Source organism: Pseudophryne corroboree, chromosome 7 (genome assembly GCF_028390025.1).
Source record: "Pseudophryne corroboree isolate aPseCor3 chromosome 7, aPseCor3.hap2, whole genome shotgun sequence".
NCBI lineage: Eukaryota > Metazoa > Chordata > Amphibia > Anura > Myobatrachidae > Pseudophryne > Pseudophryne corroboree.
In genome coordinates this window covers 443,789,927-443,808,512 of record NC_086450.1, presented here as the reverse complement: position 1 = coordinate 443,808,512, position 18,586 = coordinate 443,789,927, and the positions used below count along the sequence as shown (strand labels likewise).

Here is an 18,586-nt window from a genome sequence, read left to right as displayed (position 1 = left end):
CTCCTGAAGGACACAAGCTGTCATTACAAAAGGCCAAGTGGCAAACTTTTTCCGACCTTGTTCGCCCCACTCATTTCTACAACAATATGCTCTTTCAAAAACCTGTCACTTTTCGGCAAGGTGATGAAGCAGATTTAACTACATATAAATACTTTTATTAAAATCTTCATAATGTAGTGCAGAAGCTCTTGTACATTAATATGAAAGTCTAATAGTGGCAACTTGCTTTGTGCATAGGGAAACATTAAGCCCTCTCACACATATCAGTTAAAGTGTCTCATTAAAATTACATTTCCAGTTTGCCAAAGACACACACACCTTTGATCTTGTAGAAGGTCTCAGGAATAAAGGCCTGGATGGCTTTGAATCTCTCCACTACAAACCCCAGTGTGGGGAACTGACAACTTCCATAGCTGATCAGCTGGCTGGACAACACGGAAGGAAAGATCTTTTGAAGGCGGAGAGTCTGGAACCTGGTAAAAGCAGCTCCTGGGGGTAAAGAACCAGCTATTTAGTGATCAGTGTCGCAGATCAGGTACCCCTGGATGACACCCAAATTATAATTTGTATCTAGTGCATATCATTTTACACAGCATTGCACACATGGTTTCTTATTTTTAAGAGAGGAGCAACCCTGAACTACGCCAGCGCCACCATCACCGAGATTAGAACCTCAATAACTCATTATTTGTGTCATTGTTTAGGGTGGACAGTGCACTTAACCCGTTGTCTACTCCTATTCCTACCAGAGCTTTACAGACGCCTACCTATCCGAAGATCCAGCTCCATTCTCACATCCACGGCGTCACTGATGTTCTGGTCAGGAGGTGTCAGGTTCTCGCAGGCTGTGCGGACGGACCGAGAGGTGATTTCGGAGAACCGAGCTCGGAACACCTGAAGATTTGGTTTCACTGCAAGATAACAAGGTGGACATCAATATGTAGAATGTCCCAACAGCACACAACAAGGCAAACATACAGACGCACAATACCTGCTTTACAGACGTGGATAACCTCAAAACCAATATTCTCTCCCTCTCGGTCACAATCCGTCCATATGATGAGAGCCTGGCACTGCCGTACCTCTCGTTCTAGTGTCCTCTGGAATTACAGAAATAGCAGTCTCATCTTTATAGTACAGATATTAAGAGAAACTATCAGAAAATAAGAATTTACTCACCGGTAATTCTATTTCTCGTAGTCCGTAGTGGATGCTGGGGACTCCGTAAGGACCATGGGGAATAGACGGGCTCCGCAGGAGACTGGGCACTCTAAAAGAAAGATTAGGTACTATCTGGTGTGCACTGGCTCCTCCCTCTATGCCCCTCCTCCAGACCTCAGTTAGGGAAACTGTGCCCGGAAGAGCTGACACTACAAGGAAAGGATTTGGAATCCAGGGTAAGACTCATACCAGCCACACCAATCACACCGTATAACTTGTGATAACCATACCCAGTTAACAGTATGAACAACAACTAAGCCTCAATCAACGGATGGCTCATAACAATAACCCTTTAGTAAGCAATAACTATATACACGTATTGCAGAAGAAGTCCGCACTTGGGACGGGCGCCCAGCATCCACTACGGACTACGAGAAATAGAATTACCGGTGAGTAAATTCTTATTTTCTCTGACGTCCTAGTGGATGCTGGGGACTCCGTAAGGACCATGGGGATTATACCAAAGCTCCCAAACGGGCGGGAGAGTGCGGACGACTCTGCAGCACCGAATGAGCAAACTCAAGGTCCTCCTCAGCCAGGGTATCAAACTTGTAGAACTTAGCAAATGTGTTTGAACCCGACCAAGTAGCAGCTCGGCAAAGTTGTAAAGCCGAGACCCCTCGGGCAGCCGCCCAAGAAGAGCCCACCTTCCTTGTGGAATGGGCTTTTACTGATTTTGGATGCGGCAATCCAGCCGCAGAGTGAGCCAGCTGAATCGTACTACAGATCCGGCGAGCAATAGTCTGCTTCGAAGCAGGAGCGCCAACCTTGTTGGCTGCATACAGAATAAACAGCGAGTCAGACTTTCTGACTCCCGCCGTTCTGGAAACATAAATTTTCAAAGCCCGGACTACGTCCAGCAACTTGGAATCCTCCAAGTCCCTAGTAGCCGCAGGCACCACAATAGGTTGGTTCAAATGAAACGATGATACCACCTTAGGGAGAAATTGGGGACGAGTCCTCAATTCTGCCCTGTCCATATGGAAGATCAGATAGGGGCTTTTACATGACAAAGTCGCCAATTCTGACACACGCCTAGCCGAAGCTAAGGCCAATAGCATGACCACTTTCCACGTGAGATATTTTAGCTCCACGGTCTTAAGTGGCTCAAACCAGTGGGATTTCAGGAAATCCAACACAACGTTAAGATCCCAAGGTGCCACAAAAGGAGGCTGAATATGCAGCACTCCCTTTACAAACGTCTAAACCTCAGGCAGTGAAGCCAGTTCTTTTTGAAAGAAAATGGATAGGGTCGAGATCTGAACCTTTATGGACCCTAATTTGAGGCCCATAGTCACACCTGACTGTAGGAAATGCAGAAAACGACCCAACTGGAAGTCCTCTGTAGGGGCCTTCCTGGCCTCACACCAAGCAACATATTTCCGCCATATGCGGTGATAAAGCTTTGCTGTCACATCCTTCCTAGCTCTTATCAGCGTAGAAATTACTTCATCCGGTATACCCTTTTCCGATAGGATCCGGCGTTCAACCGCCATGCCGTCAAACGCAGCCGCGGTAAGTCTTGGAACAGACAGGGCCCCTGCTGCAACAGGTCCTGTCTGAGAGGCAGAGGCCATGGGTCCTCTGTGACCATCTCTTGAAGTTCTGGGTACCAAGTCCTTCTTGGCCAATCCGGAACAATGAGTATTGTTCTCACTCCTCTTTTTCTTACTATTCTCAGTACCTTGCGTATGAGAGGAAGAGGAGGAAACACATATACCGACTGGAACACCCACGGAGTTACCAGTGCGTCCACAGCTATCGCCGGAGGGTCCCTTGACCTGGCGCAATATTTTTTTAGCTTTTTGTTTAGGCAGGACGCCATCATGTCCACCTGTGGCCGTTCCCACCGATTTTCCATCTGCTCGAAGACTTCTTGATGAAGTCCCCACTCTCCCGGGTGGAGGTCGTGCCTGCTGAGGAAGTCTGCTTCCCAGTTGTCCACTCCCGGAATGAACACTGCTGACAGTGCTTGTACGTGATTCTCCGCCCAACGAAGAATCCTTGTGGCTTCCGCCATCGCCACCCTGCTTCTTGTGCCGCCCTGTCGGTTTACATGGGCGACTGCCGTGATGTTGTCTGACTGAATCAGCACTGGTTGGTCTCGAAGCAGGGGCTTCGCTTGACTCAGGGCGTTGTAAATGGCCCTTAATTCCAGTATGTTTATGTGCAGACGAGTCTCCTGACTTGACCACAGCCCCTGGAAGTTTCTTCCCTGAGTGACTGCCCCCCATCCGCGGAGGCTTGCATCCGTGGTCACCAGGACCCAGTCCTGTATGCCGAACCTGCGGCCCTCGAGAAGATGAGCACTCTGCAGCCACCACAGAAGAGACACCCTGGCCCTCGGGGACAGGGCGATCAGCCGATGCATCTGAAGATGCGATCCGGACCACTTGTCCAACAGATCCCACTGAAAGATCCTGGCATGGAACCTGCCGAAAGGAATGGCTTCGTATGACGCTACTATCTTTCCCAGGACTTGCGTGCAGTGATGCACCGACACCTGCTTTGGTTTCAGGAGATCCCTGACCATGGTCACTAACTCCTGAGCCTTCTCCTCCGGGAGAAATACCTTCTTCTGTTCTGTGTCCAGAATCATGCCCAGGAAGGGCAGACGCGTCGTAGGAATCAGCTGCGACTTTGGAATATTCAGAATCCAGCCGTGCCGTAGCAACACTTCCTGAGAGTGCGCTACGCTGACCAACAACTGCTCTCTGGACCTCGCCTTTATGAGGAGATCGTCCAAGTACGGGATAACTGTAACTCCTTGCTTCCGGAGAAGTACCATCATCTCCGCCATTACCTTGGTAAAGACTCTCGGTGCCGTGGATAGACCAAACGGCAACGTCTGGAATTGGGAATGACAGTCCTGTACCACAAACCTGAGGTACTCCTGGTGAGGCGGATAAATGGGGACATGCAAGTACGCATCCTTCATGTCCAGAGATACCATAAAATCCCCCTCTTCCAGGCTGGCAATGACCGCTCTGAGCGATTCCATTTTGAACCTGAACTTTTTCATGTAAATGTTCAAGGATTTTAAATTTAGAATGGGTCTTACCGAACCGTCCGGTTTCGGTACCACAAACAGTGTGGAATAGTAACCCCTTCCCTGCTGAAGGGGGGGTACCATTATTATCACTTGGAGGTACAGCTTGTGAATAGCCGTCAGGACTATCTCCCTCCCCGTGGGAGAAGCTGGCAAGGCGGATTTTAGGTAACGGTGAGGGGGCGTCACTTCGAATTCCAGCTTGTATCCCTGAGATACAATTTGTATAGCCCAAGGATCCACTTGTGAGCGAACCCACTGGTTGCAGAAATTTCGAAGACGCGCCCCCACCGCTCCTGGCTCCGCCTGTGGAGCCCCAGCGTCATGCGGTGGACTTAGTGGAAGCAGGGGAGAACTTTTGTTCCTGAGAACTGGCTGCATGGTGCAGCTTCTTTCCTCTACCCCTGCCTCTGGCAAGAAAGGATGCTCCTCTGACTCTCTTGCTTTTTTGAGAACGAAAGGACTGCATTTGGTAATACGGTGCTTTCTTAGGCTGTGAGGAAACCTGTGGCAAGAAAGTCGACTTTCCAGCTGTTGCTGTGGATACGAGGTCCGAGAGACCGTCCCCAAACAATTCCTCACCCTTATAAGGCAAAACCTCCATGTGTTTTTTAGAGTCGGCATCCCCTGTCCATTGCCGAGTCCATAAGACCCTCCTGGCAGAAATGGACATTGCATTTATTCGAGAGCCCAGCAGGCAAATGTCCCTCTGGGCATCCCGCATATATAAGACGACGTCTTTAATATGGCTAAGTGTTAGCAATACGGTATCCCTGTCCAGGGTATCCAACCCCTCTGACAGAGTATCTGTCCATGCTGCAACAGCACTGCACATCCAAGCTGAAGCAATAGCCGGTCTCAGTAGAGTACCAGAATGTGTATACACAGACTTCAAGATACCTTCCTGCTTCCTACCCGCAGGTTCCTTTAGGGCGGCCGTATCCTGAGACGGCAGGGCCACTCTTTTAGATAAGCGCGTCAGGGCCTTGTCACCTCTAGGGGAGGATTCCCAGCGTAACCTATCCGTTGGCGGGAAAGGGTACGCCATTAGTATTCTCTTGGGAATCACCACTTTCTTATCAGGGGAAGACCACGCTTCTTCACATAACTCATTTAATTCATGTGACGGGGGAAAAGTCACTGGCTGCTTTTTCTCCCCAAACATATTTACCCTCTTGTCAGGGACAGGGTCAGCCTCTGAAATGTGTAATACATTTTTCATTGCAATAATCATGTATCGGATGGCCTTAGTCATTTTGGGCTGTAATAGTGCCTCATCCTCGTCGACGCTGGAGTCGGACTCCGTGTCGACATCTGTGTCAACCAACTGAGATAGTGGGCGTTTTTGAGACGCCGACGGCCTCTGAGGCGCCTGGGCAGGCCCGGGTTGAGAGCCCGGCTGTCCCCCGGCAGCAACATAATCAAATCTCTTATGTAATGAGTTTACATTGTCATTTAAGACCTTCCACATATCCATCCAATCAGGTGTCGGCACCGACGGGGGCGACACCACATTTATCTGCACTTGCTCCGCCTCCACGTAACCCTCCTCATCAAACATGTCGACACAGCCGTACCGACACACAGCACACACACAGGGAATGCTCTGACTGAGGACAGGACCCCACAAGGTCTTTGGGGAGACAGAGAAAGAGTATGCCAGCACACACCACAGCGCTATATACACAGGGATACACACTACCAGAAGTGAATTTTTCCCAATAGCTGCTGTATCAATACACCTTTTGCCTAAATTTATGTGCCCCCCCTCTCTTTTTACCCTCTTAGTGCCAGGAGACTGCAGGGGAGAGCCTGGGGAGCGTCCTTCCAGCGGAGTTGTGAAGAGAAATGGCGCTGGTGTGCTGAGGAAGAAGGCCCCGCCCCCTCAGCGGCGGGCTTCTGTCCCGCTGTTTCTGACTAAAAAATGGCGGTGGTCTTACACATATACAGTCACAGACTGTATTGTGTCTTTTTTATGCCAAAGGTATTCTTATTGCTGCCCAGGGCGCCCCCCCAGCGCCCTGCACCCTACAGTGACTGGAGTGTGTGGTGTGCAGTGGGAGCAATGGCGCACAGCTGCGGTGCTGTGCGCTACCTTAATGAAGACAGGAGTCTTCAGCCGCCGATTTCATCACCAACTTCTGAACTTCTGGCTCTGCGAGGGGGACGGCGGCGCGGCTCCGGGAACGGACGACCGAGGACCTTTGCCTATGTTCGAACCCTCTGGAGCTAATGGTGTCCAGTAGCCTAAGAAGCGCAACCTAGCTGTGAACAGGTACGTTTGCTTCTCTCCCCTCGGTCCCACGTAGCAGTGAGTCTGTTGCCAGCAGATCTCACTGAAAATAAAAAACCTAACATTACTTTCTTTACTAGCAGGCTCAGGAGAGCCCACTAGGTGCATCCAGCTCTGGCCGGGCACAGATTCTAACTGAGGTCTGGAGGAGGGGCATAGAGGGAGGAGTCAGTGCACACCAGATAGTACCTAATCTTTCTTTTAGAGTGCCCAGTCTCCTGCGGAGCCCGTCTATTCCCCATGGTCCTTACAGAGTCCCCAGCATCCACTAGGACGTCAGAGAAATTTCTTAAAGTTAGTTTCCTCCTTTGTTGTACACCAGAAAAGAGCCCGCAGATGATCTATAAATGTATTTATTAACAGTTCTTATATTACGCAGCAAATTCCGTTGCACTTAGCGGTAGCAGATGATAAATGCTGTTCCGTCATATCCCCCATGCAGCAGTCTCATTTCCTCTGGCTTACTGAAGCTCCCTCTCAGTAGCCATGACTACTGTCATAGAACCCAACATGAAGCCTGTGATTGGTTAGCAATCTGGGCTGATTACTGCTGGCTACTATATCAGCAGCTATGGACAGATCAGTAGAGGGAGCTTCAGTAATTTGGAAGTGACAAACTGTCTGCTTCATGTACATAAATGTCATTACAAAATGGTGCAATGGGTCTAACAAATATATAGTTATGCCTCTATCTATACCCCTGCGTCTAGCGGTTACAGATCAACAAAGTGAATACACAAAATCTCGTATTTCTGTACTCTCCATATTATTTGTCCCTGTAACTTGATGCAATTAAGCCAGAGGAGAACCGATAAAACAATATGCTCCTGCCACAACACTTAACCAAAACTAGTAAAGGAGATATAATAATAGTAATAAAAAAAATAAAAAGACACCCATGCAATCCGATCTGGCAAACGCATGTCTAATATTAAAGCAATACAGGTCTTACCTTGATGTTTACAAAATCATCAGGACAGATCTTCTCAACTTCCGCATCAAATAGGGAGACTGGGTTACAGCTGTGCCTGGATATAAAATATGTATTTATAAAGGTGAACAAAGGGTGTTTGCTTTTATTTTTCCTTTTGTTGAACCTTTGTATGATTTTCAATATGACTTATGTTTTTTTCAAACCATTTTCAGGAAGCTGCAATAAACACCAATGGGTGTAACCAACTGCTAGCTCCAATGTAAGAATTGGCTGGCCAGCCACCGCTAGAATTAGTTTGCCTTACCGCAGTCTCCATTACCTTTCCCCAGCCTAACACTGACGGGTATCTTAGTTTTTGGTGAATTTGTAAAAAACAATCCAAAAAATCCACAATTCCACGGCCAGCAATTATCTGTTGCCAGCATCCCAAAATTCCCACAGTTGTTGTTTATCAGGCTGCAAATTATCACGAGGATGTTTATTCACAAACAGCAGTGAGGGTCACCAGATTACTACACCCCCCCCCGTTCCCCCCGGGCGATGGACACAATATTCCAGATTTATATACCAACCAAGACTTTAGATGACTCTGGAAGTCCATTGACAGCAAATGCCCAGACACTGAGGTCATGATGACAGTTACATCCTGCAGAAATCGGAACAAAGATCAACAGTATAATATACATATATATATCAGATTCACACTGCGACAGGTCTAGAGAACATCAGAGAATCACCTGCAGTGCTGAATGGTCATTGACAGACTCTGGAATTTTGACATGAGTTTGACAGTCAGAATAATTACTGATGTGTAAAATCATTGGTACAATTTGGTAGAATGCTATAACCATCCAGGCCAGGGGTAGACAACTACTGTGGAACTACACTGAGGCCATGGGTTCGATTCTCACTATGGCCCTGTGTGGAGTTTGTATATTCTCCCCGTACCTGCGTTTGTTTCCTCCCACAATCCAAAAACATACTGGTAGGTTAATTGGCTTCCAACAAACATTGACCCTAGGGGATCAGTATGATTTGACGTCATACAGGTTGCCGGCGGTCGCAATACCGACGCCGGGATCCCAATATTTGAGAAGCCGACAAGGGCGAGTAAGGGGTGTTCCCTCCTCTCCCCAATCTTAACCCCCCCCCCCCCCCCCCGTAGCCTAACCCTAACCTCCCCCCTTGTTGCTAAACAACCTAACCCCCTGTCCCCGCTGCCTAAGCCTACCCCCCCCCCCCCCCCCCCCCCGCAACCTAACCTTCCTATCGGGGGTGCTTAACCCTAACCCCCCCTCCCCACAGCCTAACCCTAACTCTCAGAGATGCACCCATGCGGCTTACCTGCCTTGCGGCACGGCGTGTCCTCATTCAGGATCCCGGCTGTTGGTATTCCAGCTCCGGGATGGTGTACCCATTCTGGAAGCCGGTGTCGGCATTCAGAATAGGGTCGGTATTCCGGCGTCGATATTCTGACTGCCGGGATACCAACAGCCGGGATCCTGACTGCATCCCAACCCTAGTGTGTAAGTGTATACGTGTCCACTAGATTGGCCAAGTGGTTCTTATATGCCGTCAAAATTATATGGTGCCAGGAGCTGGCACCATCATTTGTACTCCTGGCTCTAGGTACATTCTAATGTCAGCATTACTCTCAGTATGAATCATTAGTTACCTTTCCAAACAAGTGATATTCATATTCATAAATCTTGTTAAACTTGGAAAATCCTTCTCTCTGTAAATCGCAAACACAGAAAAATTACAATTGGGTATTGCAGAAAATGTAGCACAATGACTACTAACGTTCTAGGTCTTAGAAATAGTCTGCATGTATTTTGCCTCCATTGGAAGGAGCCGGCGGCAGGGTGGGGGCGTCATGAAACAAAATAGTACAGGCATAGTCTCACCCTCCTCATCCGGCTATTGGACAAAAGATCTGAAATCCCCTTGGCAGCATCGTTTTTCTCAGCAACGCACAACACCTTCTGGACGGGAATCCTCAGGGCCATATTTGCATATTCCTGAGCGCAATGACGAACGGACAGTTGAATGGGCAGCTTAAGCCTGCTGACTGCTATAAGACTGCTCCGGAAAATCATTACAGGAGAACAGGAAGGTTCTTGGAGTATGTGACAGTCATGTCGGCCTCTGTGTACTCAGTGCCCAGATATAACAGAAAGGAACCAAATAAGGATTCAAGGTGCACCTGTTTAACGAATGAGAAAGAGCTTTCAACAAATGGAAGCACAACAACAAGCAAACACTAAATATACCAACTATAATAAATGTTCTGTGGGCCTAATTCAGGCCTGATCGCAGCAGCAAACATTTTCCCTAATAGGCAAAACCATGGGTCTAATTCAGACCTGATCGCAACAGCAAACATTTTCTCTAATAGGCAAAACCATGGGTCTAATTCAGACCTGATCGATTAGGTCTGAACTGCGCATGCGCTGACGCAGCAGTGAGCCGACGCATGCCAGACAGCCGATGGCCGTCTCAGCCCAGCGATCGCCTCTGCCTGATTGGCAGGCAGAGGCGATCGCTGGGAATGCCGGCAACGTTTGGACGTTTTGGGGGTGCAGTCTTGGCAACGCAGGCGTGTCCGGACCGTGCGAGGGGCAGGGCGGCTGCGTGACGTCACCGCAGCCACTGTGACCCAGACAGCGACGGGTAGCTGCGCAGGTAAGGAGCTACTCATCAAGTACAAATGCATCACCGCTGTGTGATGCTTTTGTACTTGTGTGGGGGTGGGTAGGGCAAGACATGCGGGGCAGACTAGCCCTGTGCTGGGCGTCCCCCCGCATGTCTGAGTAACTGATCAGGTCTGAATTAGGCCCCATGTGCAGTGCAGGTGGGTCGGATGTAACATGTGCAGAGAGAGTTAGATTTGGGTGGAAAGTGTTCAAACTGAAATCTAAATTGCAGTGTAAAAATAAAGCAGCCAGTATTTACCCTGCACAGAAACAATATAACCCACCCAAATTTAACTCTCTCTGCACATTTTACATCTGCCCCACCTGCAGTGCACATGGATTTGCCCATTAGAGAAAGATTTAGCTGCTGCGATCAGGTCTGAATTAGGCCCTGTATCTTCTATCTTCCATTATTGGCTCCAAAATAGGGTTGCGACACAATCAACAACTCCTGAAAGTGTACCCACCGCATTTACACAGAGGAACCAGTAATGTATATAAATCTCTTTGTCAGTGATGACACCTTGACTGCTATGGCCCTGTCAATGCAATTAAAGTTACATTTAAAAAAAAATATATATACAGGTTGAGTATCCCATATCCAAATATTCCGAAATACGGAATATTTCGAAATACGGACTTTTATGAGTGAGATTGAGATAGTGAAACCTTTGTTTTCTGATGGCTCAATGTACACAAACTTTGTTTAATACACAAAGTTATTAAAAATATTGTATTAAGTGACCTTCAGGCTGTGTGTATAAGGTGTATATGAAACATAAATGAATTGTGTGAATGCAGACACACTTTGTTTAATGCACAAAGTTATAAAAAATAATTGGCTAAAATTACCTTCAGGCTGTGTGTATAAGGTGTATATGTAACATAAATGCATTCTGTGCTTAGATTAAGGTCCCATCACCATGATATCTCATTATGGTATGCAATTATTCCAAAATACGGAAAAATCCCATATCCAAAATACTTCTGGTCCCAAGCATTTTGGATAAGGGAGACTCAACCTGTATATATATATATATATACACACTGTTGCAAAGAAGCCCTGCCATGAAGACAGGAGCGTGCCCTACAGCCAGCAGCAAGGCATCTTCACCACATGCAAATATCAGCAATTACATATATATTACTTACGCAGAATTCTACTGTGCTGTCATTAGTCGGCTGCCTTGTAAACAGTAAGTAATTACCGCGGCTATTAACCTTTCATACAATACAGCGATCCAACAGTTTGTGTAGAAAGAATAGGTGGCCTGTCACCACAGTAACCAAATACTGTATGAGAAATCTGAAAAGAATGATTGGAAATGATTTAAACATCCCAGTTACTACAGATCAAATGCCTCAAATAGCAGCTACAAATAAGGAATCACAGTATATGGTAGAGGTGAGGCATCTGTGACTGGAAAATCCTTTGGCACCACTGATGTCCTATACTGAGATGAACCCCCAAGTAAATGTTTACGCTATGGTTATGTCTTGTACCGTGTAGGATCTATATCAGTTTAACTTCAATTTTCAATATATATATATATATATATATATATATATATATTATATATATATATATAGGCCAGATGTACTAAGCCTGAAAAGTGATAAATATCACAGTGATAAAGCACCAGCCAATCGGCTCCTAAAGGGGGGTACACACGGAGAGATCCGTGCTTAAAATCTAAGCAATCTTGCTAGATTGCTTAGATTTTAAGCACGGATCTGCCGTGTGTATGCCCTCCAGCGATAGCGATGCGCGACCTCGCGCATCACCGATGCTAGATTGAGCCTGTATGCAGGCTCAATCTAGCGGGTCGCTCACTTCACCGTTGTGTGAAGTGAGCGGCCCCCCGTCGGCTTTCCCCCTCACTTAGCACATCGCGCTGTGCTGAGCGGGGTGAGAGATGTGTGCTGAGCGGTCTGTGTTAAGATCGCTCAGCACACATCTCTCCCGTGAGTACCCCCCTTAACTGTCATTTTTCAAACACAGCCTGTAACATGGCAGTTAGGAGCCGATTGGCTGGTGCTTTATCACTGTGATATTTATCACTTTTCAGGCTTAGTACATCTCCCATATATATATATATATATATAATAAGAATTTACTTACCGATAATTCTATTTCTCGGAGTCCGTAGTGGATGCTGGGGTTCCTGAAAGGACCATGGGGAATAGCGGCTCCGCAGGAGATAGCGGCTCCGCAGGAGACAGGGCACAAAAGTAAAGCTTTTACAGGTCAGGTGGTGTGTACTGGCTCCTCCCCCTATGACCCTCCTCCAGACTCCAGTTAGGTACTGTGCCCGGACGAGCGTACACAATAAGGGAGGATTTTGAATCCCGGGTAAGACTCATACCAGCCACACCAATCACACCGTACAACTTGTGATCTAAACCCAGTTAACAGTATGATAACAGAGGAGCCTCTGAAAGATGGCTTCCTAAACAATAACCCGAATTAGTTAACAATAACTATGTACAAGTATTGCAGATAATCCGCACTTGGGATGGGCGCCCAGCATCCACTACGGACTCCGAGAAATAGAATTATCGGTAAGTAAATTCTTATTTTCTCTATCGTCCTAAGTGGATGCTGGGGTTCCTGAAAGGACCATGGGGATTATACCAAAGCTCCCAAACGGGCGGGAGAGTGCGGATGACTCTGCAGCACCGAATGAGAGAACTCCAGGTCCTCCTTTGCCAGGGTATCAAATTTGTAAAAATTTACAAACGTGTTCTCCCCTGACCACGTAGCTGCTCGGCAGAGTTGTAATGCCGAGACCCCTCGGGCAGCCGCCCAAGATGAGCCCACCTTCCTTGCGGAATGGGCCTTAACAGATTTAGGCTGTGGCAGGCCTGCCACAGAATGTACAAGTTGAATTTTGTTACAAATCCAACGAGCAATCGACTGCTTAGAAGCAGGTGCACCCAACTTGTTGGGTGCATACAGTATAAACAGCGAGTCAGATTTTCTGACTCCAGCCGTCCTTTAAATGTATATTTTTAAGGCTCTGACAACGTCCAACAACTTGGAGTCCTTCAAGTCGTCTGTAGCCGCAGGCACTACAATAGGCTGGTTCAGGTGAAACGCTGATACCACCTTAGGGAGAAAATGCGGACGCGTCCGCAGCTCTGCCCTATGTCGAATGGAAAATTAAATAAGGGCTTTTATAAAACAAAGCCGCCAGTTCAGATACTCTCCCGGCCGAAGCCAGGGCCAGTAACATAGTCACTTTCCATGTGAGATATTTCAAATCCACATTCTTTAGTGGTTCAAACCAATTGGATTTGAGGAAATCTAAAACTACATTTAGATCCCACGGTGCCACCTTAGGCACCACAGGAGGCTGTATATGCAGTACTCCTTTGATAAAAATCTGGACCTCAGGGACTGAGGCCAATTCTTTTTGGAAGAATATTGATAGGGCCGAAATTTGAACCTTAATAGATCCCAATTTGAGACCCATAGACAATCCTGATTGCAGGAAATGTAGGAAAACGACCCAGTTGAAATTCCTCCATCGGAGCACTCCGCTGCTCGCACCACGCAACATATTTTCGCCAAATACGGCGATAATGCTTCGCGGTGACTTCCTTCCTTGCCTTTATCAAGGTAGGAATGACTTCTTCTGGAATGCCTTTTCCTTTTAGGATCTGGCATTCAAACGCCATGCCGTCAAACGCAGCCGCGGTAAGTCTTGAAAAAGACAAGGACCCTGCTGAAGCAGGTCCCTTCTCAGAAGTAGAGGCCACGGATCGTCCGTGACCATCTCTTGAAGTTCCGGGTACCAAGTCCTTCTTGGCCAATCCGGAGCCACTAGTCTTACTCCTCTTTGCCGTATAATCCTCAATACCTTTGGTATGAGAGGCAGAGGAGGAAACACATATACGGACTGGTACACCCAAGGTGTTACCAACGCGTCCACAGCTATTGCCTGCGGATCTCTTGACCTGGCGCAATAACTGTCCAGTGTCTTGTTGAGGCGAGACGCCATCATGTCCACCATTGGTTTTACCCAACGGTTTAATAGCATGTGGAAAACTTCTGGATGAAGTACCCACTCTCCCGGGTGAAGGTCGTGTCTGCTGAGGAAGTCTGCTTCCCAGTTGTCCACGCCCGGGATGAATACTGCTGACAATGCTATCACGTGATTCTCCGCCCAGCGAAGGATCCTGGCAGCTTCTGCCATTCTGTTTCTTGTGCCGCCCTGTCTGTTTACATGGGCGACTGCCGTGATGTTGTCCGACTGGATCAACACCGGTCTTCCTTGAAGCAGAGGTTCCGCCTGGCTTAGAGCATTGTAGATTGCTCTTAGTTCCAGAATGCTTATGTGAAGAGACTTTTTCAGGCTCGACCACACTCCCTGGAAATTTCTTCCCTGTGTGACTGCTCCCCAGCCTCTCAGGCTGGCATCCGTGGTCACCAGGATCCAATCCTGCTTGCCGAATCTGCGGCCCTCCAATAGATGAGCCTCCTGCAACCACCACAGAAGGGATACCCTTGTCCTCGGCGACAGGGTTATCCGCAGGTGCATCTGAAGATGCGACCCTGACCATTTGTCCAACAGATCCCTTTGCATGGAATCTGCCGAAAGGGATTGCTTCGTAAGAAGCTACCATTTTTTCCCAGGACTCTTGTGCATTGATGTACAGACACCTTTCCTGGTTTTAGGAGGTTCCTGACCAGGTCAGATAACTCCTTGGCTTTTTCTTCGGGAAGAAAAACCTTTTTCTGAACTGTGTCCAGAATCATCCCCAGGAACAGCAGACGAGTTGTCGGCATTAATTGGGATTTTGGAATATTCAGAATCCATCCGTGCTGCTTTAGCACCTCTTGAGATAGTGCTAAACCCATCTCTAGCTGTTCTCTGGACCTTGTCCTTATTAGGAGATCGTCCAAGTATGGGATAATTAATACGCCTTTTCTTCGAAGAAGAAATATTATCTCGGCCATTACCTTTGTAAAGACCCGAGGTGCCGTGGACAAACCAAACGGCAGCGTCTGAAACTGATAGTGACAGTTTTGTACAACGAACCTGAGGTACCCCTGGTGTGAGGGGTAATTGGAACGTGGAGATACGCATCCTTGATGTCCAAGGATACCATAAAGTCCCCTTCTTCCAGGTTCGCTATCACTGCTCTGAGTGACTCCATCTTGAACTTGAACTTCTTTATGTACAGGTTCAAGGACTTCAGATTTAGAATAGGCCTTACCGAGCCATCCGGCTTCGGTACCACAAAAAGAGTGGAATAATACCCCTTCCCTTGTTGTAGAAGAGGTACCTTGACTATCACCTGCTGAGAATACAGCTTGTGAATGGCTTCCAAAACCGTCTCCCTTTCTGAGGGGGACGTTGGTAAAGCCGACTTCAGGAAACGGCGAGGTGGCTCTGTCTCTAATTTCAACCTGTACCCCTGAGATATTATCTGCAGGATCCAGGGATTTACCTGCGAGTGAGCCCACTGCGCGCTGTAATTTTTGAGACGACCGCCTACCGCCCCCAAGTCCGCTTGCGAAGCCCCAGCGTCATGCTGAGGCTTTTGTAGAAGCCGGGGAGGGCTTCTGTTCCTGGGAAGGAGCTGCCTGTTGCTGTCTCTTCCCTCGTCCTCTGCCTCGTGGCAGATATGAATAGCCCTTTGCTCTCTTATTTTTAAAGGAACGAAAAGGCTGCGGTTGAAAAGTCGGTGCCTTTTTCTGTTGGGGAGTGACTTGAGGTAGAAAGGTGGATTTCCCGGCCGTAGCCGTGGCCACCAAATCCGATAGACCGACCCCAAATAACTCCTCTACGCATCGCCTGTCCACTGTCGTGTCCATAAAGCTCTTCTGGCCGAAATGGACATAGCACTTACCCGTGATGCCAGTGTGCAGATATCTCTCTGTGCATCACGCATATAAAGAAATGCATCCTTTATTTGTTCTAACGACAGTAAAATATTGTCCCCGTCCAGGGTATCAATATTTTCGATCAGGGACTCTGACCAAACTACCCCCAGCACTGCACATCCAGGCAGTCGCAATAGCTGGTCGTAGTATAACACCTGCATGTGTGTATATACCTTTTTGGATATTTTCCATCCTCCTATCTGATGGATCTTTAAGTGCGGCCGTCTCAGGAGAGGGTAACGCCACTTGTTTTGATAAGCGTGTTAGCGCTTTGTCCACCCTAGGAGGTGTTTCCCAGCGCTCCCTAACCTCTGGCGGGAAAGGGTATAAAGCCAATAACTTCTTTGAAATTAGCAGTTTTTTATCGGGGCACCCCACGCTTCATCACACACGTCATTTAATTCTTCTGATTCGGTAAAAACTACTGGTAGTTTTTTCACACCCCACATAATACCCTGTTTAGTGGTACCTGTAGTATCAGCTAAATGTAACATCTCCTTTATTGCCAAAATCATATAACGTGTGGCCCTACTGGAAAATACGGTTGATTCGTCACCTTCACCACCGGAATCAGTGCCTGTGTCTGGGTCTGTGTCGACCGACTGAGGCAAGGGGCGTTTTACAGCCCCTGACGGTGTTTGAGGCGCCTGGACAGGCACTAATTGAGTGTCCGGCCGCCTCATGTCGGCAAACGACTGCTTAAGCGAGTTGACGCTATCCCGTAATTCCACAAATAAAGGCATCCATTCTGGTGTCGACCCCCTAGGAGGTGACATCCTCATATTTGGCAATTGCTCCGCCTCCACACCAATAACGTCCTCATACATGTCGACACACACGTACCGACACACAGCAGACACACAGGGAATGCTCTATACGAAGACAGGACCCACTAGCCCTTTGGGGAGACAGAGGGAGAGTCTGCCAGCACACACCAAAAAGCGCTATATATGACAGGGATAGCCTTATGATTAAGTGCTCCCTTATAGCTGCTTTTATATTGATATATTGCCATTTATTTTGCCCCCCCTCTCTGTTATACCCTGTTTCTGTAGTGCAGTGCAGGGGAGAGACCTGGGAGCCTTCCTGACCAGCGGAGCTGTGACAGAAAATGGCGCCGTGTGCTGAGGAGATAGGCCCCGCCCCTTTTCCGGCGGGCTCGTCTCCCGCTATTTAGTACATTTAGGCAGGGGTAAATATCTCCATATAGCCTCTGGGGCTATATGTGAGGTATTTTTAGCCTTTTTAAAGGTTTTCATTTGCCTCCCAGGGCGCCCCCCTCCCAGCGCCCTGCACCCTCAGTGACTGCCGTGTGAAGTGTGCTGAGAGGAAAATGGCGCACAGCTGCAGTGCTGTGCGCTACCTTAAGAAGACTGCAGGAGTCTTCAGCCGCCGATTCTGGACCTCTTCTTGCTTCAGCATCTGTGAGGGGGCCGGCGGCGTGGCTCCGGTGACCATCCAGGCTGTACCTGTGATCGTCCCTCTGGAGCTTCATGTCCAGTAGCCAAGAAGCCAATCCATCCTGCACGCAGGTGAGTTCACTTCTTCTCCCCTCTGTCCCTCGTTGCAGTGATCCTGTTGCCAGCAGGAATCACTGTAAAATAAAAAACCTAAGCTAAACTCTCTAAGCAGCTCTTTATGAGAGCCACCTAGAATTGCACCCTTCTCGGCCGGGCACAAAAATCTAACTGGAGTCTGGAGGAGGGTCATAGGGGGAGGAGCCAGTACACACCACCTGACCTGTAAAAGCTTTACTTTTGTGCCCTGTCTCCTGCGGAGCCGCTATTCCCCATGGTCCTTTCAGGAACCCCAGCATCCACTAGGACGATAGAGAAATATATATATACACACACACACACACATAAAACATTTGATGAAAACGCACTAGTTGCAGATTGGGTGCTGACTGGAGCATGGCGGAACAGATTCAGTGGAGGGGACAGGTGCATGTACATTATACAGAGGCGGCAGGGAATCGGGAGCTCTCCAGCTGTCGTCGGACTACATGTCGCAGCATGTCTAGAGTGCAGCTGTAGAGTCACTTGCCCCCCTGTGGATGTAATGTATGATATATATATATATATATATATACTGTAGTATGTATACTTAGATCAGTGATGCATATCTGGGTGGTATACATGGCATTTGGAGTTATGCCACTAAGCACAGGGACAGGAGCTGAGACTTCCAGCATGGGACCCATGATACTATCACACATACCAGGGAAATGTCCCACAGACGTAATATGTGCCTAAGGGACGAATCTCTCTTGGATACATGACACGATATAGCGATAACTTACGTGATTATTATTTATGATGTTTCCCGCGTCGTTTGTCGTTGCTGCCGCAGCTGCTGCGGAATGACCCTTCTCTCTTCCCGTACACAGTCACATACCCCCCCCCCCTATCCTCACCCACTGACCCACTCTATTCCCCGGAGAACTACCCCGTCTCACGTGACCAGCGCCGGACTACATATCCCGGCGTGCACCGCGCAA

The 18,586-nt window shown here is 48.1% G+C and overlaps 1 protein-coding gene across 1 annotated transcript in view; it reads right to left on the bottom strand.

The window, feature by feature from the left end:
* The window catches only part of TOP3A (DNA topoisomerase III alpha), an 87,754-nt gene extending 69,241 nt beyond the window's left edge, over positions 1-18,513 (bottom strand). Inside the window, exons 1-9 of the mRNA XM_063934946.1 lie at positions 18,389-18,513; positions 11,346-11,499; positions 9,405-9,703; positions 9,173-9,232; positions 8,070-8,143; positions 7,516-7,591; positions 992-1,100; positions 768-911; positions 319-489 (exon numbers count right to left, since the gene is read on the bottom strand). Of these exons, the coding sequence (XP_063791016.1) occupies positions 319-489; positions 768-911; positions 992-1,100; positions 7,516-7,591; positions 8,070-8,143; positions 9,173-9,232; positions 9,405-9,596 (826 nt within the window). The 5' untranslated portion in view covers positions 9,597-9,703; positions 11,346-11,499; positions 18,389-18,513. The remainder of the gene's footprint in view (positions 1-318; positions 490-767; positions 912-991; positions 1,101-7,515; positions 7,592-8,069; positions 8,144-9,172; positions 9,233-9,404; positions 9,704-11,345; positions 11,500-18,388) is intronic.
* Between the last annotated feature and the right edge of the window lie 73 nt (positions 18,514-18,586).